Genomic DNA, 23,518 nt, shown 5'->3' with positions numbered 1-23,518 from the left:
GCTAAGCCACCTTGATTTTTAGGCTTCTGCAGCAATTCTAACCGTATTCTAGACTTCTTTCCGTCCCATATAAATGAAATAAAAGCTGAAGGAAAAATCTTGTATTGACTGTATTGATGAGATACTGACTATCTGTGAGAGAATGATTGTGACCAGAACTGTTTTCACAGGACACAGTTATTTTAAGGTCAACCTCTGGGAGTGGATACAATTGTAAAAACCTATCAAAGGACTTTATTACCCTCCTGCTGTGGTCGGTCAGTGTGAAACCTGGTTATGGAGTCCTGCACCAGTGGATGGGACAACAGTTTCCCAGGGGGTGATGGGGGTATATAAAGAAGTGTCCTGGACTGGAAGCCAGTTCAGACATTGTCGGCTGGCCTGTGTTCAACGGGTCTCCTGTGGCTCATCGATCCGAGTGTCTGTCGTTCATTGAAATTTTTTCTAACAAAAGCCTTATCAAGAGATTTAAAGAAAGATTTAGGGAGGTAAAGAGGGTACAGTGAACGAGGTAAAGGAAGGAGCACATTCGTTTTGATACAGTTCACTTTCCCTGCTAAGGATAGGTGAAGTAATTTCTATTTTTTAGGTCTAATTTAGTTTTTTCAAATAGGGAACATACATTTTTTATACGTGTTACCTTTTAATTAATAAATCCTGAAATTTTCACCCCTCTTTCTCATATATATTTGATTTTATTACTTTAATGTTTAAGCTGTGATTTACATGAATATTTTAATTGCTGGCTTGTTGAGAAAAACTGCTGTTAAAGCAGCTTTTTTTTTTTTTTTTTTTACAAATAAATGGTTTTAAATTAAAAGTTACAGAAAGCGTTTGTTCATACAGAGGTACTTCTAATAATAATAATAACAGTTTTTAATAAACCAGTTTTTAATCATCATTGTATTTGCTCAGTAACAATGTGATTAATTGGGATTAAATTTTTTATGTTGCCCAACACTAATTAAAAAAGCAAAGCAGACTCATGAAACTAAATGGAGGTCTTATCTCCCACCCTGAAAGTCTGCTTTCTGGGCCTGGACCGCGCTTGGATGTGCGATGACCATGCGATTCTAGCCAAATCGCAAGGAAATGACCTGCCACTGCCAGCGCATTTAAGGCTTCTGCTGGGTCTGCAAAGGATGAGGAGCTTCCAACGTTGGTTTCTCTTTGTACCTGGTAATAGTGGAAGATGGAGTCAGCCATGGAGTCTTTCCCCGGCACCGTGTTAGTCCAAAGCTTCTTCATGAAGAACACCTGATAGGTCAGTGGTGGCACTACACCTGCACTCCCTACATACAGACGGGACCAGATAAACCATTACAAAGAGAAAAACCACTGATTCAAACCAGTTAGAGCTTTAAAGAAGAAGCAATTGTTTTACCATCTTTTACATGTCTTGCTTTTTTGATCCAGTCGGTCAGATGCCTCACAAAGTCGAAGAAAAAGTCGCCGTCCGGCACGCTGATGACCTGAAAAACCAGGACAACAATACGTGTTTGATTATATAAATATGAAGAAATTTATTTCCAATGAGCAGCCTGGACCAATCAGATGCTGCACCTGCCATAACTAAGAAGAATCTAAGAGAAGATGTGTCTATTTAAGACATTTGTTGAGGTGAGAAGAAACAAACTACCAAACGCAGCACAGAACAACCACAGTGACTTGGAGGTAAAGCAGCAAAACAACCAGAAAGTAGCTCAAATAAACGATCAGACACAAAATAAACATATGTAAGAACAAAATAACGGCAAAACCACCAGCTCAACCAGTATAAGATGCAGAATGACAGATACATGGAGATACACCTCGAGACACACATAACGAGCAAAAATAATACGAAAAGCTAGAAGGAAGCAGGTTTAGAGAATCATGATCATCCAGGTGTGACTGAGATGTTCATCAGGAACCAACAATGATCTGCTTCTCAGTAAAAGACCCCAGGAGTGTCTCACAATATGTCCCTGTCAATCAATTTTGCTCCTGATTGGACCTTGTGGTAGGCAAGTAAAGCCTCAGGAAAGCCTCAATACCGACATCTGGTGGTGGAATAAGTCAATGCAAATGAAAAGCTAGCTAGCTAGATAGCTAGCTAGCTCCATCATCTTGCTAGATGGATAGATAGTGTTGCAAATATTTTATAAGCATTCTCATTCATTTACTCATTTATTATTCATTTACTCATTTAAGCATTCTTATTCATTTATTCATTTACATTTTATCCTTAGATTTTAGTAAACATGCATTAGGCTCTGATTTTAATTAATAGAGCTACATTATTTAGTGGTGCTGACGTGAAAACAGCTTAATTATTATTATTCCTTCACAGCATACAGATAATGCATTCACAAACAGGACACAAACTCATACAGGGTTACTGAGTTCAATACTGAGAAAATAACAGGGACCTTGACAATGTTCTGGATGTCCAGTAGGGAGTAGTCGTAAATATTGTTACATCTCTGTGCTTATCTATTCACTCCTAGCAGAACGGAATTTCCCAGTAACTCAGAAATCATTAAAAAGTACAGCCTTTGTGTAAAACTGTGGGAACAGGTAGAAGAAAGTCAGCAAAAAAGGCAGACAGATAACAAGGCAGAGCGAAGCATCTTCTTTCCTTTCAGCTCTGACGTACCCCAAAAGGAGGACCAAATTCCCGGAAGAAGGAAGGACCACCTTGCAAAATACACATTCACATGAATGCACACCACATGCACGCACATAGCCACAATGCATTGTATCACTATAAATAAGGAGGATAATTTAGGTAGGCGGGTCTTTTGGCTGAACCGAAGGGTCCCGACACTTCGTGTATTAGTTGACCAGAAGCTAAGCTAACAGGCCTCCTTCTCGAGAAGATATGTATTGTTTTCTTATTACTGGCTTAACAAAGAATTGTCAATTCCACTCAAACTCTGGTGTTTTTGCCTTCTTTTAAAAATGTGGATTTTTGAACACTCTTCCCTCTGATTTACAGGTGGTGAACAAATCTTTTAAAGCCAACAAAGAATATTTTAAAACTTCAATAGATATATAGATAAATAGCATTTGTCATAAAAGCTATATTTTATAAATAAACTTATAAATATGTTGTCCAGCTTTTGCTTACGTAAATAAATCTAAGACACAGGTGTTTGCAGGCCTCTTTTCACAAATGTGGGTCCAGCTTCCTGCAGGCAGCAGTGACATTGGAAACTTCGACTGAACGTCATCGGTCACGTGACATTTACAGAAGGACACAAGCTCTGACACGCTGTCCAAAGCAGCATGCTTCAGGAAGGCTGACAAAAGCTGCCCATCCATACTTTGTGGAAAAATTTTCTCCACAGCCAGGCTATGGTTGGACTTCTCACCTTGTCTGTGATCTTCACAAAAAGACTGAAGCCCTCCGAGGATTTGAGCATGAGGCGTCCAGAGATGTTATGACAGAAGTCTTTGGCCTTTGTGCTCGATTCCACTTCAAATACCTGCAAACAAAAACACATCAAACTAATGATGTGAACTGACAGAAAATGTAAGTTCTGATTAATTTTAAGCCCCAAAAGTACATGTCTTTGTTTGCTGTTTTTGATCCACCTGTTTTGGTTTCTTTTGCTTGTTTTTCTTTCTTTTTTTTTTTTTACAAATACGATGTTTTCAGCCTCAGTTGTTAGATTAAGGCTAAAATGATGTAAAATTCATGTATGAATAGATATAGCAGCATAAAGACCGACCAGAAGAAGAAAACAGAATTTATTAATGATCAAAATGTTATATTAATATTTAATTTGTAACCTATGAAACATGTGAATTGTATACTTTTTCTACTCTAAACTGACCCCAGGAAGAATAGCTGATGCAGCATGCTGCTGACGCTAATGGGGATCTCAGTAAACATAAACATTAACAAACATAAACATTACTAACAGAACTTTGTAGAAATGACACAGATCAACAGCGACCAAGCCTTTTCTCATCTGCACATCATTCTCTCAAGTCTTGGCTTTCAGGAAAGAAAATATTGGCATTGAAACAAACACAAAACAGGCTGCTACTATTTAGCTGCTATCCTCACAAAACCAACTCCAACTCAGCTGCTTTGTGGCGCCACCGTGCATCAGAAACATCTTCTTGGCTTTATTCCAGCCATAGAGGAGCATTATTTTCTTCTTTTCAGACACACATAGAACTTTCTGCTCACTTGTTGATCTTTGGCTGCTCCTGATTGGACATTACTGTCAATCTAAGCTCTCTGATTGGTGGAAAGTTTGATAGGAAGTGGTTTCATCATCATTTCTAGGTCTAAATAGAGGTCTCTTAGCAACATAGTAGTGACAGTAATCTTTTCATGATAGAAATGGGATAAATGATGATGTTATTATGGATCATTGTGGATTTACCAGCTAGAGTCTCTGAATAAACACTACATTTAGTGGCTGGATTGTAAACCTTCTGAATGGGATAAAAATGTCTGGAAAATGTCTGCAGATCACCTAAAGGGTAAGCTGTCCATCACAGTTTACCTCACAGAGCTACACACTACCGTTCCTGAGACACTGTTGACAGAGTTGATAATATCACTTGCATTCGGAGGTGCCAGTGATCTAACGGGGTTTGAATGGTAGCGAATATATCATACAAACATTCGCCACAGTTAGGGCATCTAAAAGTCACGCTAAGTGCTCACCACAGACAACCAGAGTGATCTTTTTTTTAAAATAATGACCAGTAAGAGCCAAGACTCGTCACTGACCTCATCTGAGTCATCAGGGAAGTAAACTTTATGGAAGATCTGAGTAGTTTTGTGCTGGATGGCCTCCACCTCCACCAGGTGAGGGGGATACTTCCTCGATCCATTTCTGCAATTATAACAAAGAGGAAAAATCAAGTGACCACAAAACTAAAGATGCTGTAGAGGACTGGTCGCAAGAGTCAGCTACCTTAAAGCTTTCTGTAGGCGCTGCATGCAGTCTGGAGCCAGCGGGTAGTGTTTCTTGGCCTGGAGGAACTTCTGGACATGAGGCAGCAGGATGTTACTGGGTGGAAACAAACCAGTGCAGAGCCACAGCAGCTCCCAGCCCTTCTCCTCACTGTACCTGCACACAAACGAAACAATCAGGTCAAAGTTTTTGCTAACTTCCCAAAAAAAGAAAAGCTCACAGACCATGACAGCTCACATTCACAGCTAGCAAGACTAAACAATGAGCTAAAACTCACTGATGCCAGGCAGAGATGCAGATTCAGGTCAGCTGTTTAAGTCTAATGCGACTCACATAACCACAGAAATACGAGTGATTCTCCTGTGTTTCAGACTTACTTTATGTGATTGTCTGTTAGCTGCTTGAGAATCTGACAGAAGATTTCGTCTTTGAGGGGCTCAGCCTTCAGCGCTCCTTCAAATATCTGATCTGTGAGCTCGTTGACCGAACGCCCTCGTTTGGATGGGTAGTCGCCCATATACTTCATCACAGGTACACACACAGTCAAGGACACAAACAGCAAGATGGAAGTATTAAGCTTTAATTTTCTGCATTTAGTTTAGTTTTAAACATGATTCTGAGGCTTCTGGGGAACAAAGTGGTCAAATGTAAATGATTCATGTAGTTTAAGGAAGATACAGAAGTTGGTTTGAGTATTTTTACAGTTTAGATGTAAATCATGTCATATGAAGTCAGGTGATTAACAAACATTTAACTAAGTGATCACTGCAAACCCTGACAGGATTAAAGCCCCGGCATTTTAGCATTAACTCGTCCATAATGACGAGTTAATGACGTCATGACGAGTTTACTTTTTGTTTTAATGTTAAGGTCTGAAATAAAAATGATCACTCAATACAAAATTAAATAAATAAATAAATAAAAAAAAACTTGACAAACTGAGCCTAAAAGAAGAAAGTGGTGGAGCTTAAAGACAGAAGTAGTCTGAAGGATATCGATGAAGGCCAGACAGGCATCCTGGGAGAGCTCCTCATGAGCCAGGACTTTCTTCAGCAGAGGCTGTTTGAGAGGCTCCCTGATGCAGCTCCACAGACGCTCCTTCCCTCGGGCTTTAGAGATCATCACCCTGCTCAGAGTGCTCTTCGGAGGAGGCCTAGAGACATGCAGCGAGGTTAGAGGAAACAAACGTCCACACATCATGTACTTCTGATGACTGATTTAGCTGATTTAGTTACTGCACCTGAAGTAGTCGTAGGAGTACTCCTCCAGCGTGTAGGCCTTGGATTTGTCGTCCCGCTCAGCAAGGTTCATCTGAGACAAGCTGACAGATTCTCGCCTCTGATCAGGAGTCATCGTCACCAGAGCCTGAGATGGTGGAAGCAGAGGAGGACTTCAAGATGTGAAAAGGTTTGGAGGACCATGGTGCTAAACTGAGACGATTCATTTTAAGTCATGCACGGCGTGTCTAATAAAAGATTATTATGTTGATCAATAATATTTCTCATTAACGGATCTATTGTGTCGTCAGAGGTCACTTTACACAAAATGAACATCAGTCACTATTTGGTGTCGCCACACAAAGAAATAGCTTCATGGACAGCAAATTTGCAAATAGTTCAAATATTTTCTTTAATTTCTTTAACTTTATTTACCTGAAAACAATGCAAAAATAATGAAAGTTAGACATTTTTCATTTGGGATATTTCAGCTATTTACAAGTAGCAAGAATGGAAATAAGAAGAACCTCCCAGAGAAGGAGAGAGTTTTCTCTCTGCAAGGGGCTGTCGGCAAACAATTCAACTACTTAAAAAAAGATTTGCAGTAGACTTGGAACAACCTGATATCACATATATCAGGTTGTCCAGCAGGGTCGCGTTTCATGGTGGTCAACCAGCTGACTGTAAACCAACATATTCTTGATCACTGGAAAATGCCTGATGTTTACTCTGTTTTTTATTGATTTAATTGTTTAGATCAAGAAACTGAACAAGGTTACTTCAGGGTTCCTCATAAACTCATAAAAAAGGGAGAGTAAACCAAGGATTTTACAAAGAGACATTAAGAAAATAGGCCTGTGAACATTTAGATGGGATTAAAAGTAGCTGAGTCCAATTATGTCAAAGTTGGCTGTGATCACTTGGTTAAATGTTAGTAAATCCCTTTACTTCAGCTGTTTAGTATCTTTCTCTGTTTGCTTCCACTGTAGCTGCTTCTCTAACAGTTGCTAGGCATGAAGCCAACAGCAACACCTGAGCTGAGCTCATTTTAAGCTAATGTTTTAGCTTCAGCCACCAGGATGGCCTAGCAAACCTTCTGATGATGAAGACATAAACTAAGCTCATACAGAGATTCTAGGCCATGACAGAATCAAACACTGGGCCATGGTTTGTTTACACCAGAGTGTAAACACAGAGCAACAAAGCTAAAAAAAAGACATCAAAATCAACACAGAATTTATCATGAAGGGGTTTTAGTTCCAGCTGCTTTAATCCATCCACTCAGCAGGAAGTTCTAGACTTCCAAGATTTTTCACGTTTTCATCTTCTTGGTCGTGAACCATTTTGGTTTGTTTGACCACCACTTACCACCAAGTACATGAGCCTCCAAAAGTCACATGACTGAAACCCAGCCATTTCCTCTAATTAAAAATCGAAATTCTAAACTACTAAACTTGACTTTTATGTGTTTTTTAATTCCTATTTTTGTTGCCCCAACTTGTGTTCCCACTGTACAGCCTATAGTTAATAGCACTAACTGCAGCGGAGGAAGAGCGCCATATACCTGTTCTGTGCTGTAACAAAATGAATGGATAAAGAAAAATGCTGAAGAGGCTGATTATTTTTAACCATCACTTACCACTATGTCATACTGTGGCCTGGTGATGGTGGGCAGCACGTAGACACAGTCGGCAGGGAAGTCCCCTCTCTGTTTGGTCCTGTCATTGACTCCATGAGCCCACCCTGAGTTCATCACATGTTCCCCGTCATGTTCGTCCAGGATGATCAGATCCCCTTTAGAGAAACTCAGGAATGTGGAATTGACCCCCGCTGTCAGACGGCGAAAACAGAAAGGGTCACAGTTCAGTTCATGAGCAGGATTTTGCCTTGAAGCCATCACTGAAGCTCACCGGGGTTCAGACAGTCCAGCAGTCCCACCACGTATTTAGACCTCCTCCTCAGACCCTCGAGGAAGGCAACCACCAGGTCACGGATGTCCTCTGCATTGTTGGAGGTGAACGTGTACTCGTCTCCTTTCATGGTGGCCAACGTGAAACTCTGACCCTGGAGTTTACCCCCTCTGGAAAATTACAGTTCTTCTTTAACAACATGCTCTCCATAGATAAAGATAAAATCACAGTTAAATCAATCTAAATAAAACAATTACAAAAAAAAAACTTGCAAATAATAAAAGTAAGTTGCAAATAGCAATAAATACTCATGTAGCTAATGATAAAAGCAGGAATATAAAAGAAAAGGATAAATGTACAGCATGTATTAAAGTAAATGAGAGCACATTGTCATGGCTGTGTGTGTGTGTATGTGTGTGAGTTTGCAGGTTGGGTTGAGCAGGTTGCCGTGGGGACGGAGGGCGGAGGCTGGAGCCTCAATTGACACCACCTGCAGCTCATCAGCGGGCTCGTTAGCCGGGAGAAGAGCTGGCTATTTAGAGTCATGCAGGAGCTCCAGTCTTCGCCAGATTGTCATTCAATGAAGCGTGGTAATCAGGCCTCTACCTACGATCTATCTGTGCTTTGCTCTTGGATTATTGACCTTGTCATTTTTTCTACAGACTAAGACCTTGATTCCCTCAGTTAACCTCAGCACCCAGGATTTTGGACTACTCCTCACATCAAGCTACCTGCCTGCCTGCTCGCCCTGCCTGCAACCAAGCTCACAACACCATCCACAGATAACATCTCCTGGTTCACCCCTCCACAGTCAGTCTCACGCAGAAACACAGTAAGCCGCTGTCAAAGCTGACACAACCCAGCACCTTTCCCTGCAATAACCCTCTGCCCTTTCCACAGAAGAGTTGCCCGGACCTGGATCAAGCTACCAACACTTCTCATTAATAAACATTGTCGCACCTTTCTCCCAGCTGTCTAAGTGTTCTGCTTTTGGGTCCGCTTCCTGGTACCGCGGCTGCAGGCCGTGTCACACATCATTGTAGATGATAGGAAACCATTAGACTTTATTTATACAGTATGCAGCTAAACCATTAATGGCGTGTTCCAGGTGAATTTACTCAGACAGTAAAAAATATCCTGAATCTGAAACTTGTGTAATAATCTCACATGTCTCAGCATTCTGTAGAGACCACCATACAGCCCTTGTAGTTGTGAAATTATACGTAATTTATTATGGGTTTATCATTTCAGACAGAAGGCAGAAATATAGGAAGAGATTGTGGAAGAAAAGTTAAGTCTTGGTTAAAGATTACACCAGGGTCCCTCACAGTTGCCAGAGAAGTCAATGTGATGTTCATCCAGTTTTTAATGTCTCAGACACAAGTCTGGAATATAAATGACTGTTTTTTTTTTTTATTTCTTCATGTTTTATTGATAAATTAAACAGGGTATCATCAGCATAACATTGGAAATTAATATAATGGCTTCTGATAAAGAAACATCTAAAGTGAAAACAGAATTGGTCCAAGTCCAGATCACTGAGGAATACCATTACTGACTCAGCTTATGAGGAGGGCGCATCATTTATGTTAAACTGTCTGATAAATATGATCAAAGAAGAACCTTTTATCCTGAATAGATGTTCAGATCTTTGCAACAACATTGTGCTGTCACTTGTGTGAAAAGCAGATAAAGATGTCAGAAGACGAATGAATCAGGAGATCGTTTCTAACTTTTATCAAGGCTATTTCAGTACTATGATATGCTCCAAATCCAGACCCTTACTCTGTAAAGGTACAGTTAGTTGATTTAGAACAATTTGCAACACCTACCTACTGCTGGAAACGGCTGTAATCTCTGGGAAGGAAAGCTCCAGAAGGACCTGTTCCTGTTCGTCCACAAAGTAAACCCCAGTCCAGTTGACCGCCACGATGACGTCATTCTTAGGAAGACTGGGCCCTATGAATGGACAGTTGTACCCATGAAAACAGAAACGTAAGATTATAGCTCTTAATGCAGACTTTGCTGCTCCCAACCTGAGAATTTGAAGGCCTCGTAGAAGCGTGAGAAGAGTAAAGGCCACTTTAACCGAGCAAAATCCACCACATCCTCCTTCACCTTCTGTGTGTTCAGCCTCCTTTTGTTGTGTAATCCCTGCACAGTGAGTAACTGGTATTTAGTGCTGCACTACACAAAAACAAAGTGTTGGCTTTGATCACCATGAATACCTTTTTGTGGACACCGATGATGAGCTGAGCCCATTTCTCTGCAGTTTTATTAGCTGTGATTTCTCTGTCGGGGATGTAAGACGGGATGAGGCTGAGCAGACGTTCCTGGAGGATCTCAGAGCCGTAATCCACATAGTACTGCTGAGAGGCCAGCTCAGCCAGATCCTCCTCCTTTAGGACACATAGGGTGAAGACAAGATCTGATGAGAAAGTGAGAACTCTTCTCCAGATCAGACTTGATCCTTTCATGAGGACCAGACTGACTGATCAATTATACATTCACTGGCCGCTTTATCAGCTCCAACTGTTCCACACCTAACCAGCCAATCACACGGCATCAACTCAACAGATTTAGTCATGTAGACATGGTGAAGACAACTTGCTGAGATTCAAACTAAGCATAATAAGAAGGAATAAGGAAAGAATAAGGAAGGAAGGGGGTTTAAGTGACTTTCAATGCAGCATGGCTGTTGGTGCCAGATACACTAACACACACTAAACTAAACTGCAGAATCAGTGTTTAAAAATCAAGTCCACCGTATTATTCAGATCCACCTTTCCCAGAAATAACTTGAAGCACTTTTTTTTTCTGTATGATGTTATCAGTCTGTGTCCTCATTGTGGAGACTCTTCATCATTGTTTCAGTTAAGGTGTGCAGCATCTCAATCAGGTGGAAGTCTGGACTTTGACTTGATCAAATCAACTCTTGATTCAGTTCTTCAGACATTCTGTTGTTGATCATCATCCCTCCACCACCCCTGTTAGATGCATCAACCGTGTTGAACATGTCCACTTTGGCCTGGTCTGTCTAAAGGACATCAGGCCTCATTCATCAATATCTTCTTAAAAATCTTCTTCAATTTGTTCTTAAGTATTTTTTTATGAAAGCCCTCTGTCAGATTCATGAACATGTCCATAGACTGCGGGATTGATCCTATCTTTGCTTTTACATTGGTGAATACCAATCTCTCCTCAGCTGAAAAAAACAGCTGCCTTGTCCTACTTTGCATAGTTAAACCATGTGCATGCACATGGCCATGTGCAAACAGACAGAAGAGAAACAGATGAGGAAAAATAACAAACAGAATCCGAAATAGATGAATGAAAACAAAAAATAATAATATAGATATGCAATGAAGCATGATTTCATTACATAGCCTACTGCACCTTCTACAGTTTGTAATGCCAATTTCTACCTGCTGTGGAATCATTTTAAGATGTAATTCACCTACGGAGTGTGTAGTGCATCTGATGAATCATCCAGATGAGTCAGATAGGTTTTATTAACATGGAAATAACTTTGATTTCTTAATAACTGTAATTATTGTAATAAAAAACCACTGTTGTAAATTTTAATTATTAAAGACCACATTCAACAGGTGGATCTGGTAGTCACAGTTCTTGTGGTTGAGGGAACGGATCTGGCATCCTGACTGTGACTTGATCCTGAATGAATGAAACAGATGAAAAATAGTTTAATTTTCCCTTGAGGAAAATTATAAACATTTGGATCTGCCATATTGGTATTTATCTTAAATAACAAAATGCTTGTACTTCAGCAACAGTTATTTAAAAGTCTGACAAAAACATTACTGTAGCTGTATTATTTTATTTTATTAAAAAGAACAGCAGAAAACACGAATGCTGATTTTGTTTGAATGTGTCGGCTTTCAGATGTTTCTATGAGTTCTCCTGAGCGTTCGTAGGTTTTGTTCTTAGCTAAGAACAAATCCAAGGTACAAAGATTTTGGTAAATTCCAGGAGTTTCTTAAAATGTTTGTAAGTAGGATTTAAGAACAAATTTCTTCGTATGAACAGTTGGTGAATGAGGCCAAGTGTTCCAAAAGTGGTTTGTTGCATCTTTAACAACCTAAAGCTGGGTGCACACATAAAAATTATTGGGCTGTTTTTGTCCTGATTTTGCCCCTTCCCAACCATGGACTGCAAACGCCCGGTTATCTGAAGTCTTATAAGAGTTTCCCAAAAATGATCGTTTGGTCTGAGGTGTGTTAAGAACAAACTCGTCCCGATAATCGGCTCCAAAACGGGCCGTGGCCCACAATCTGAATTTTTGAACATGTTCAATATTAACGACCAAAACGCTTGAAGTGTGTGAGGAAAGCTTGTGACAGTGTGGATGGTGACGTGGAACGGAATGTAGCCAATAAGAGAGCTGACTGGGGAGCAAGGAAGGATCATGCTGTCTCCACTTAGTTATTTTTTTCAGTTCTGGATTTTTCTGTTAACAATAGTCGAAAGACCCTTTTATGTGTTCATAAGTCTTTAAATGACCCCTCCCGGTCCCTCCGGTCAGCAGATCAGCTGCTCCTGGAGGTGCCATGCGGCGAAAGCTCAGAGGGGACAGGGCCTTTCCTGTGGCGGGACCGGGACTGTGGAACTCTTTGCCACTGCAGGTCAGACAGGCTTCATCACTGTTCAGTTTTAAATCCCTTCTTAAGACCCACCTCTTTTCATTGGCGTTTCACCCTGTATGAGTTTGCTTTTATTGCTTGTATTGTTTTTATTTTGTGTTGATTTTATTGTTTTATTGATTTTATTGTCTGGTCAAGACCACCATCATTCCTCAGTCTTGCATCTCCTCTTCCATGCTGGGTGTTGTGTTTTCTGGTTGTTACCATGGTTCTTCTTCCTTTTTCTGGTTGTTGCTATGTTTCTTTTTGTTAGATCACGTTTGGTCACGTGAGATCTCTGGCTCAGAGAACTAGATTCTTGATCCGTTGTTGGACAGCATCATTATGTGTGTGTTGTTCTGTGCTGAGCTTATCAGAGCCATCACACACAGTATGATCAACATTGTTAAATGCCTGATATTTTATCTTCATGAGTGAGGTCTCGAACAGATAAAAAAATCTCTTCAGATTTAAAAAATCCTAACCCGTTGTGTTGCTGCGTTATGGCTGCGCCACGGTTTTGTTCCGACCTCTGTGGTGCGTAAATCCACACTGGGAGCGTGTCAGGTGTGGATCGCCCTCGAGTGCAGTCCGCCTAGCTGGATCCGTGAGATGATGAAGTCACAGGAGAATTGGAGAATCTTATAATTGTCCACCCATTTCCAGGATAAACGTCTCATGATGAAAAAAAACCCAACCAAACAAACAAACAACAAAAAAAAAAAAACAACAACACTGAGACCCCTGACCAATTAAGGACGTAAAGTTTACATGGTTCAGCAGCGCAAATCTGCATAGCGGCTTTTATTTTGAAAAATACCGGAAGTTTTTACACTGCTCCAGTGTCTGATTTCCTGTCTGCCCCTATCTGAACTGCTGAGTTTGATGTGTTCTGGGTCATGCTCCATCAAAAATTGACTTGGCGCGTAAGTTTAGCCCGGTGTGGATCAAACCATTGACTAAAATGGTTGCGAAAAGCAGGGGAGGCCGTGGCGCAGCCGTAACGCGGCGCACACACACCCGGTGGAAATGAGAGGTTATGTGTGTACCAGCCTTTAGCCATGCTGCCATGTTCTTCTTAGAGAAGAGGTTTTCTCCTGCAACCTTCCAAACAAGCCCTTCTAGTTCAGAATTTTTCTAACTGGACTGTCATAAACTTGAACATTTAACATGCTGACTGAGGCCTGGAGAGTCTGAGATGTAGCTCTTGGGTTTTTTATACTTTCTCTAATCATTGCATGGTCTGACCTTAGACTGAACTTACTGGGATGTCCACTCACAGGAAGATTGGCAGCTGTCTTGTGAATAATCTTTCTCTTTGGAGAACGATGGACTCCACACAGTTTGGAAATGACTTGACAACCCTTCCCAGACTGATAGAATGGTTGCTTCTCTAAGACAACTGCTGATGTCTTTCCTCCTTGACATCGTTGAAAAACACCTGAACGCTGCAGAGCCCAAAACTGAAAAAACATCTACCTTTTTAGAGGAGCTCACACTGATTATGATGAGTTAATCTGTGGATTGATCAGCAGCATCCAGCTACTACTGACCTTAAATCTTCTGGAAGCAATAAAGGTGGACTTAGTTTCTACATTTTGATTTAGTTTTTGTTGAATAAATAATGAAATGCACAATGTGTTGTTCATCTGAGGTTGTATTTACCCAATTCATCTTTTTTAATTTAAAAATGCATGAAAGCTAAAAACAGAAAAATGCTTTGCAGAAATATCCAGAAACCCTTCCAACCTTGACTTCAGATGTTTGACACAATAACCCACATAGGGGCTTGGTAACATGCGGCTGCTCACCCTCTCACAGCGGTACTCTCCAAATTTCACCCCCCGGACAATCTGCTGGTAAATGAGGTTTGTTGCAACGTAGTCGTCAGCAGGGTTGTGCCAGGGGTTGAAGATCTCCTTCCTGAAGAACAGCCTCCAGGGGGCGTTCCTCTCCTGGGCACCCTGCTCCTTCGCATACTGCTCACACTGTGAGACGGCGTCCATCACGTGGTCGCTCCCGCTGCCCAGCGACGACACCTGAAAGAGAGGACCTCCATCACATCTAACTCTTCCTCTGTCAGGCCTGCACAATGCCATCGTTCACACAGTGTAAATACATCAGAACATGATCAGGTTGTACCTTGTCAAACAGAGCGATGTACAGTGAGAAGCCGAAGCGATCCCTCAGGTTGATCTTATCTGCCAACGCGTTGCAGAGCTCACTGGCTGTGGTGGCGGAGTCTGCCAGCAGAGTCTTCGTGGTGCCGTCCATGAACGTTACTGGCAGCATGATGGGTTTTTTAGATTTTGTGGCCTAAAGGAGGATTAAATCAGATTATAGTTTAATCATTTTAAATATATCATTATGTCCCATAAATAAAAATGAATCCACTTATGTCAAAGAACAACTAAAATATGGTTACATGTTTGTTAATCACGTTAACGGATCTGAAATTTAACCCTGAAAACTCCCAGCCATCTTTAGCTATTTTTGGTCGGCCTGTTTTATGTTTTTTTAATATAAACCTTCCTGTACAAGCTGAACCCCTTTAATCCCAGTCAGCATGCAGATGTTTTCTGCCTTAGATGTCAGATTATGAGGCTAAAATGACGTAAAATTAATCTATCAATAGATATACCTGGAAAACTTCTGCAGATCACCTAAAGGGTAAGCTATCCAACACATTTACCCCACAGAGTTACACACTACTGTTCCTGAGAAACTGTTACTGTTACTGAGAAACAGTTTCTGTTACTGAGAAATCATTTGCTTTTAAACCCTACAGACACACCACCCACACCCCCAGCAGCAAACATGATGGTCTGTACCTGCAGTTCCAACCACGATGGCGGCTGTGTCCGGGTCAGGTTCACAAACGTCCTTCTCAGCCTTTCCTCGCAGTACGGAGCGTAACCAGGAGGACCGTTGATCAAAAACGTCCGTAAATACTGACAAAATGATAGAAAGAGGAGAAAATAAACACAAAAGAAAAACATGAATAGAGAAAACTTTCATTAATCAAAAGAGACACTTCAATTTCCAAACATTTCAACAATCCCTTTGATTAAAGGTGGCATTACAGAAATTATGTTTTTATTCTTCTCTTGGTTTCTTTTTGTAAACACCACATACCTGCTGAGAACATCTGAAGATAACCTCAAAACATCCACATACACTTCCCTTAAAAAGTTAGGGATGTTCAACTTTGAAGTTAAATTTATGTATAATGTAAAAAGTTGTTGCTACACTGATATTATATCATGAATGTAGGATGTTGAAGTAAAACCATGTGATGGCAATTCCTTTACTTCAAACAATTTATTAAAACAAAAGCTAAGAACAGCGGTGGTTAAACCACATCATAAATCCCTCATCATGTTTTAGGTCTTGGTCTGATGTCTAAATGTGAAGAGAATGACGAAGAGGACTGTTTAGATACAAGCTGTCATTGAATAAGAACATTTAGTGCTCCATTCATGGTTCAGATGGTTCTTTCTTTGACAAATAAGCCATGGTGCAGGTTTAAAATGTGTTGATAGTGTGTTGATATGCAGTTATTGACTGTAAAGCTAAATGCTACTGTAACGCATTGTCCCGAAAAAAAAAAAAAAAAAAAAAAATTGGTAAGTGCAGTTTCTCAACCTCAGGATGCTGCAGGGTAACATCAGCTCCAGGAATTTGGATAATAAATGTCATTGTAAGTCAGACACACATACTTGAGGTCAGAAAGTTACACCATGCTACTTTAAAATGACAAAAAATTAAAAAGATCAGATTGCTTTTGATTTAAAAAGTAAAATAATAATCATGAGAAAATGATTGAATCTTGTGACTCAGAAAATCTTATTTTCACAGTGAAAAAGTAAAACTAGAAAACAGTTTTTTATGTTTATGATAACCTGTTAAGTCTCAGAACTTGGTTGTGATAAACTTGGGAGTGTGACTGCTTGTGTTTTTATGATGCAAAAACTGTTGTTTTTATTATGTAAAGCACTTTCTGCTGCTGTTATGCATAAAGAAGTCCTCTTTAAATAGTTTGATTTGATTTGATCTGCTCTTTAAATCTTCAGACATGTCTCAGAGATCAGAGCGAGCACCATCATGACAGCTCTGATCTTTGTTAACATGGCTCTCCTCTTTAGGATCTGTTTTATGTGATGCTTCTTCCTCAACTGAACAAATGGTTCCCATGGTAATGGGATGTAGGGCCTGCAATTTGTTGAACTATTACTGTAAAATTATTTTGGTGGCAGATCATAGAACTCAGCAGCTTTCATATTTAACATATTCTTTGCAAGATTGGGTAAAACGATATGTTTTTAAATTTCACTTGCTGGTTTGTAGATGATTTTCTGTCTGTTTTTTGTAGCCAAATCTTTGATCTAAACTGGTAAGTTTAGGAAAAATGTTACAGGACAGAAACAAGGTGGAAGGTACCAGAAAATTGGTTGTGTGGGGCTACAATTAGAAGGTAGAAGTAAAAAAAAACAAAAAAAAAAACATGAGAGTTTGTGTTTGTGATAAGTGCTCATTTTAGTTAGAGCCTCTAAGAGGAAATATCACCTGCAGTAATCTGAAGGATCATCATAACCTTCAGCACACGAGTTCAGAAGTGAGATTCTTACTTTGACAAACTTCTCAGAGGGGGCGAAGCAGCCCACGCAGAGGGACAGCAGGATCCATCCACGGGCGTGGCTGCTTTTGGACGGGTTCTGGGTGAGCTGCTTGCAGATCTGACAGTAGATCTCATCCCTGACAGACACAACAACAGGTTTACTAAACCAAACATATCTGAAGCACTGATTACAGATGATCACTGTTGTAGAAAAATTAACTGTACCAACAGTCTGGATGATTGAAGTTTAACTAAGTTTATCAGAACATACTCTCCTGCTGCAGGATATAAAGTCCGGATTCCAAACTAGGAGCTGGAAACCTGGCTGCATTTTGGGACATTTTTGGGACACTGACAGTCTTAATCAATCAAACTTCCTCCATCAATGTCTTCCTCACTTGCATTGATTATGTAAACTCTGAGCATGTACACACTGGCCAGTTTATTAGTACCACCTTCTAATACCTGGTTGGACCCCTTTTTAATTCTTGGTGTGATAGATGGAACCAGGTGGTGGAAACACTCCTCAGAGGTTTTGCTCCATATTAACATGACAGCATCACACAGTTGCTGCAGGTTTGTCGGCTGCATCCATGATGAGAATCTCCCGTTCCACCACATCCCAAAGCTGCTCTACTGGACTGAGATCTGGTTACTGTGGAGGCCACTGGAGTCCAGTGAACTCACTGAAGTGATTTGAGCTTTGTGAAGTGGTGCAGATATCCTGCTGTATTCTGCATACCAGCCATCTGGTGGGAACCAGTGGTTATTTGTGTTTCTGAATAACTGCAGCCAGAGTACAACCTCAGACCTGGTTCAAGACTAAAACAGATCAGGCTTTATTGTGGACCACCTCAAAACACATTTTTAAACAAATTCATTGTTTGCTGGATTATAATTTGCTTCTATACGTTTAATGATATAATTTGAATTGATATTATCAAAGTATTTTATCTTTTAAGTCACTTTACCACTTAGCAGCGGAATGACATGAGCTCTTTTGGGCTGGTTGAAGACCAGACGTGCTGCTGCATTCTGGATCATCTGCAGAGGTTTTACTGCGTAAGCAGGCAGGCCAGACAGTCAGAAGTTGCAGTAGTCAATGGCCAGAGCCTGAACCAAGAGCTGTGTCATGTGTTCAGTCAGGTAGGGTCTGATCCTTCTGATGTTATAGAAAGCAAATCAGCAAGATCGAGCAACCAAGACAACATTGTCTTTAAAGGTCAGCTGGTTGTCTACCATAACACCAAGATTCCTGGTAGAAGACATAGGCACAAGCGTGATAGAGTCAAGCTGCTCGCTTATCTGTAGCACTAAGGAAGTATTGTCTGGACAATAAGCTCGGTCTTGGTCAGATTTAGCTTAAGATGGTGATACTTTATCCATGCGGAGATATCAGCAAGGCATGCTGATATTCCCATTGAGACGGTTGTGTCATCAGGTGGGAAAGGAAGGAAAAGCTGAGTGTCATCTGCATAGCAGTGGTAGGAGAAGCCATGAGAGCCAATGACTGTACTGAGTGAGGCGGTGTATAGTGAAAAGAGAAGAGGGCCAAGCACCGAGCCCTGAGGCACCCCTGTTGTCAGCCCATGTGATCTGGACATTCCCCCTCGCCAAGATACTCTGCAGGATCTTCCTGTGAGGTAGGACATGAATCACGAGAGGACAGATCCTGAGATGCCAAGCTCTGCGAGTGTGGAGCGGAGGATCTGGTGGTTGACCGCAGACAGGTCCAGCAGTATAAGGACTGAGGATTGACCAGCAGATCTGGCAAGCCGTAGGGAATCAGTAACTGACAAGAGAGCAGTTTCAGTAGAGCGGCCTTGCCTATAGCCAGACTGATATGGATTTAACAGGTTGTTGTCTTGGAGGAACTGTGAGACCTGACTGAAGACGGCACACTCTAGTGGACATGAATGGAAGCAGTGAGGCTGGATGGAAGTTTAAAAACATCAAATGTGCTCCTTTTAGCAGATTAGCCACTCAGTTTCTGCACCAGCTCAAAATAAAACAGAACTGATAATCATGTAATAAGAAGGGTTAAAAGACAAAAATCCTCATTCCAACACTTCTCTAATTAGTCAAGTTTTTAATTGTTTAAATTCAGACTTTATTCTGAAAAACAATCTAATGTGCAACCAAAGTTCCCACCATACACTCATATGATGATAATAACAAAACCCACTGCAAATAAAAACATTAATCTGATCTGATCTCACCTGAGGGCGGGCCGTAAGATGCCGTTTCCGATAATAAAGTGAAGCTTCTCCAGGTTGGAGGTGGGTCGGTCCTCCAGCATGCTGTTCCCCTGAAGGCTGTAGTCTCCCCCCTCTGTCAGCCGTCTGGCGACCTGACACATACAATGAAGAGAAAAGTTACTGATACTTTGATGCGTTCTTGGAAACTTAACCAGCTTTTAATGCAGGAAGAAGGATAAGTGTCGCTTGGTGGATATGGAAACACTGTAATTTAAAGATGACTTTTCTTCTGACTTCTGAATTTATTGCTGGCTACTTTCCAAATCTAAGAAAAGAATGAAATGAAAGAATTTGCTGTGGCCAGTGTTGGGAATCTCACTGATTTGACTCTCACCTCCTCTGTGATCTTAGATTTCCTCTTCAGGGTGAGAGACACAAGTTTATGCCTGATGCTGTTCCTCTTCTGGGTCTCAATGGAGCTGTTCTGTAGACAAAAACATCAGATGATGTTTAACAAACGGTCTGAGAGAGCTGAGAGTCAGCACGGTGCTGACACTGAGCAGCATCATCTCACCTCTTCTTCCACTTGCAGCTCCTGCAGCTCCCTCTTGTAGGTCCTCTTGCCCAGAGTTTCGTAGATCTTGGTCATGACTGGGATCTTTTCGCTGCCGTCGTTGATAACCATCTGGCATTTGGGCTCTGGTAGGTCCCCCATGAACCTCAACACAGTGATCCACACTGCTAAAGCAGCCTGCAGGACAAGACAGGGTGATGCAGTGTGGTGGAGGAAGACCTCGTTCTAACTATATGTTAGGTTTGAGAAGAAAGATGAGCCTGACCAGCTGGTCTCCTTCATCCTCGTGGAAAAGCAGAGGTTGTTTCAGCGGCCGTCTGATGTAAGTGTGAGTGGAAACACCCTGGAAGTAAGTTGCAGCAAACTTGGAAAATTTGTACTCGGACAAATCTTCCTCTTCCTCTTCGGGCAGGGGCGGAGCTTCGTTCAGCAACTCCTCTTCAGCTTCCTCACCACGAGGCGTCTTCTCCAAATCCTGAGGAAGCACAGCAAGGTGTTAGATTATTACCAGAGTTATTACAGACCCAGGTAGAGCTGAAAGGAGAATAAAAATCATTTAAAGCTGTCAAGAGGCCAGAAGGGTGATGTCAGAACATGTTGCTGAAAATGTGATGAGGATAAGTCTGGGTTTTCTCCTTATCATCTACCTGTGGAGTAGAAAAAAACAAAACTAAACAATGTTCTCCAAAACGTGTAAGTTTACTTTTTTCTAGAGTCAGTTACTAAAATATAAACTAAGATATTTACAATGATATGGTTAAAGAAATATTACAATGTGAAACTGATCACATGATTCCTGATTCCAGTTTAACTTTGCAAACCAAGTTAAACTTAGTTTAACTTAGTCTGTTAATTATTCCTTAATTTTTTCCATAAAAATGCTTATTTCTCTTCAGGGATTATCGACTTAAACTAAATTAAGTTATTGGGCAAAATACGGTGCCCAGAACTTCATTTTGTTTGATGCTGGACAAGACAAGAAATAAAATAAAATAAAATAAAATAAGGAATACATTTAATTAAATCAAAATAAATTAATTCTATTTAATTAATTTAAAATTGCAGGAAATTTAAAATAAATCAAATTAAATCAATTGAAATCTAAATTAAATTCATATCATGTTGCTTTTTTGCTTTACTTGTAAAGATGACAATTACTAAGCAAGAAACCAACACGTGAGCTGAGGAAATTTACTTCTCTGTGTTTTCATCTGCTTGGCCGTACACAAGCTAATCTGCAGCATCATACTTTGAGATGTTGGGGAACTAAATTTACAGGTTTTACAGGACATCTTGCACCTTCCTTGCTCGACTTCCACTTTTAGCCTGTAAAAGTCATGTGACTGAACACCAGCATTAGGTGTACTACTCTGATTAAGATATGTGTTTTTTCTCAGTCTTCTCTCTGTATAAACTGTTATAAACTGAAGTGCGACAGAAGAGTGCACACACAGCTCAGGAGTTTCTGAATGAGAAAACAACTTAAAACAAGATCTGAATTACTCCATGGAGGTTAGAAGAATTCTTCATGAACTTTCACATTCATCTGGCTTCTTGTATGTTCAGTCTGAGGACCATGAACGTGCAAAATGTCCCTTAAAAACAGTTTTTTAAATATTTACCTCTGAGGCTAAGACGCTGAGAAATCTTCAGTCTAAGATATTGTCAGCAGGATTGTTTAGTCAGACAACTTTACTTGTCTAGAAAATCCATAAACACATACTTCAAACCCAGCTGGTGCTTGTCCGTCCTGGTTTGGTAATGGACCAGAATCTCCGAGGAAACCAAACATACGGTCGACCATGTCGGAGTGGTCGATGGGCTGCTCCTTCTCCCTCTCCATCTGCTCCAGCAGCTCCTTCTTCCTCCTCGCCTCCTCCTTTTCCTCCCTCTCCCTCTCCTCCTGCTGCTGGGCCAGCTGGATCAGCCGCTCCTGGTGTTTCCTCTCGGCCTCCGCTTTGGCCCGCCGGACAGTCATCTGGTTTCGCAGCTGCTCCTCCTCGGCCAGGCGCTGGCGCTCAGCATCCAGGCGATGCTGCCGCTGTGGATGGAGGAAACACAGGGACACGGGTTCACATGGGCAGGGAGGGGTTTTCTCTTCCTAATCTGACTTCTACTGGTAGACACTTAATATGTTTAGAACTAGACGTGCAGGTAAAGGGGAAAACATTTACTACTTTATACTAATGTATATATGGAAGCTCAGGTTATATGTATTTAGCCTGAGCAAAATAGAAGGCTGTCTGACCCATTTACTGAGGGTGACAGTAAATGCAACAGGAGAATAAAACTAAACTTTTGTCACTGTGACAAGCAGCCAATAAAATGTGTCTGAGAAACATTGCGTTCAAGAGCTCAATTTAATAACAAACTGAGATTAAGCAAAAGATTTACAAAGTAAATTAATTTATTCAGAAATCTGTCACAACAGCAGAATAAAATATGTGCAACTAAAGAAAAAAAGGCTCACACACATTTACATGTTTTGTAGACAAACACATAAGTAGTCAGAAATAATTGGAACACATTCTTAAAAAAAAAAAAAAAAAAAAAAAAAAAAAAAGATAAAGAGACACATTTAGGTCCAAATAATTTAATCTTAAATGAATAAATCCATTACTACACAAAATAAATAATAAACAAACAAATAAATAAAGCTCATCTGATGACTTAGACTCAACGAAAAGAAACCTAATAAAAGAAAAAAGTATTTAACATTTCTGTCAGAAAAGGTTTGGTTTATTTCAGTAGTAATCATTTCAGATACTTATGCTAAAAGATTTTGATTAATATAGAAAATAAAATTTAAAAAAACCTGGAAAAAATGTTCACTGTTGATTCATGAGAGACGTTTTGTAAAATCCCTTTAAATAAAATAGAAATCCCTGTTTCTTTAATAATCCAATTGGGTGGGCTCTCATATCCGCCTAAACAATCATCATGAAATTTAAAAGAGTGAGAATTTGACATTAAGTAAAAAAGGAAACAAAAACTAGATATAAAATAATATATTTACTCAAAAGGATTACAGAAGTGAACTCAGTCAGAATGGAGGTAGAGAGTGTTTGTTATTAAAAAGGTTAAAAAAAAATCAACAAAAACTTTACAATAAACTCCAAAACAATCAGTAATCAATAACATTGTGATTTTATCTGCTTAAATCCAGACATGGCAATAGTATACGTTTTACAAATGGAGAACTCGGCTTAAAGACTGTAAAACAGCTGGAGGCAGCCACCAGGTCTGAGCAGTGAGGCCAATGCAGCCAGACCTCACAGTACAGGACCAGCGAGGGTCGTTACTGTAGTTCCTGACTCCAAATAAACTCTGACTTAAATAAAAATGACTTGCACGAGTTTCAACATCACATCAAATATTCAGTTGAATTTAAACACAAAACATTTCCACTAAAATGTCAGTATATTAACAATTCTTATTT

The 23,518-nt window shown here is 40.3% G+C and overlaps 1 protein-coding gene across 1 annotated transcript in view; it reads right to left on the bottom strand.

Moving 5' to 3' along the window:
- Positions 1–23,518, bottom strand: part of LOC121654645 (unconventional myosin-VIIa-like) — a 76,922-nt gene that overhangs the window by 5,566 nt on the left and 47,838 nt on the right. Inside the window, exons 21-42 of the mRNA XM_042008862.1 lie at positions 21,803–22,120; positions 20,345–20,554; positions 20,080–20,256; positions 19,900–19,989; positions 19,527–19,657; positions 17,318–17,444; positions 15,521–15,640; positions 14,832–15,005; positions 14,501–14,728; positions 10,278–10,448; positions 10,086–10,203; positions 9,882–10,008; positions 8,050–8,219; positions 7,779–7,969; positions 6,163–6,287; positions 5,918–6,075; positions 5,300–5,453; positions 4,923–5,078; positions 4,736–4,841; positions 3,357–3,470; positions 1,385–1,472; positions 1,177–1,292 (exon numbers count right to left, since the gene is read on the bottom strand). Coding sequence (XP_041864796.1) covers positions 1,177–1,292; positions 1,385–1,472; positions 3,357–3,470; positions 4,736–4,841; positions 4,923–5,078; positions 5,300–5,453; positions 5,918–6,075; positions 6,163–6,287; positions 7,779–7,969; positions 8,050–8,219; positions 9,882–10,008; positions 10,086–10,203; positions 10,278–10,448; positions 14,501–14,728; positions 14,832–15,005; positions 15,521–15,640; positions 17,318–17,444; positions 19,527–19,657; positions 19,900–19,989; positions 20,080–20,256; positions 20,345–20,554; positions 21,803–22,120 — 3,369 coding nt within the window. The remainder of the gene's footprint in view (positions 1–1,176; positions 1,293–1,384; positions 1,473–3,356; positions 3,471–4,735; positions 4,842–4,922; positions 5,079–5,299; positions 5,454–5,917; positions 6,076–6,162; positions 6,288–7,778; positions 7,970–8,049; positions 8,220–9,881; positions 10,009–10,085; positions 10,204–10,277; positions 10,449–14,500; positions 14,729–14,831; positions 15,006–15,520; positions 15,641–17,317; positions 17,445–19,526; positions 19,658–19,899; positions 19,990–20,079; positions 20,257–20,344; positions 20,555–21,802; positions 22,121–23,518) is intronic.

Source organism: Melanotaenia boesemani, chromosome 15 (assembly GCF_017639745.1).
Source record: "Melanotaenia boesemani isolate fMelBoe1 chromosome 15, fMelBoe1.pri, whole genome shotgun sequence".
NCBI lineage: Eukaryota > Metazoa > Chordata > Actinopteri > Atheriniformes > Melanotaeniidae > Melanotaenia > Melanotaenia boesemani.
The sequence above is the reverse complement of the archived record's forward strand: the minus strand, read 5'-3'. Positions and strand labels throughout refer to the sequence as shown.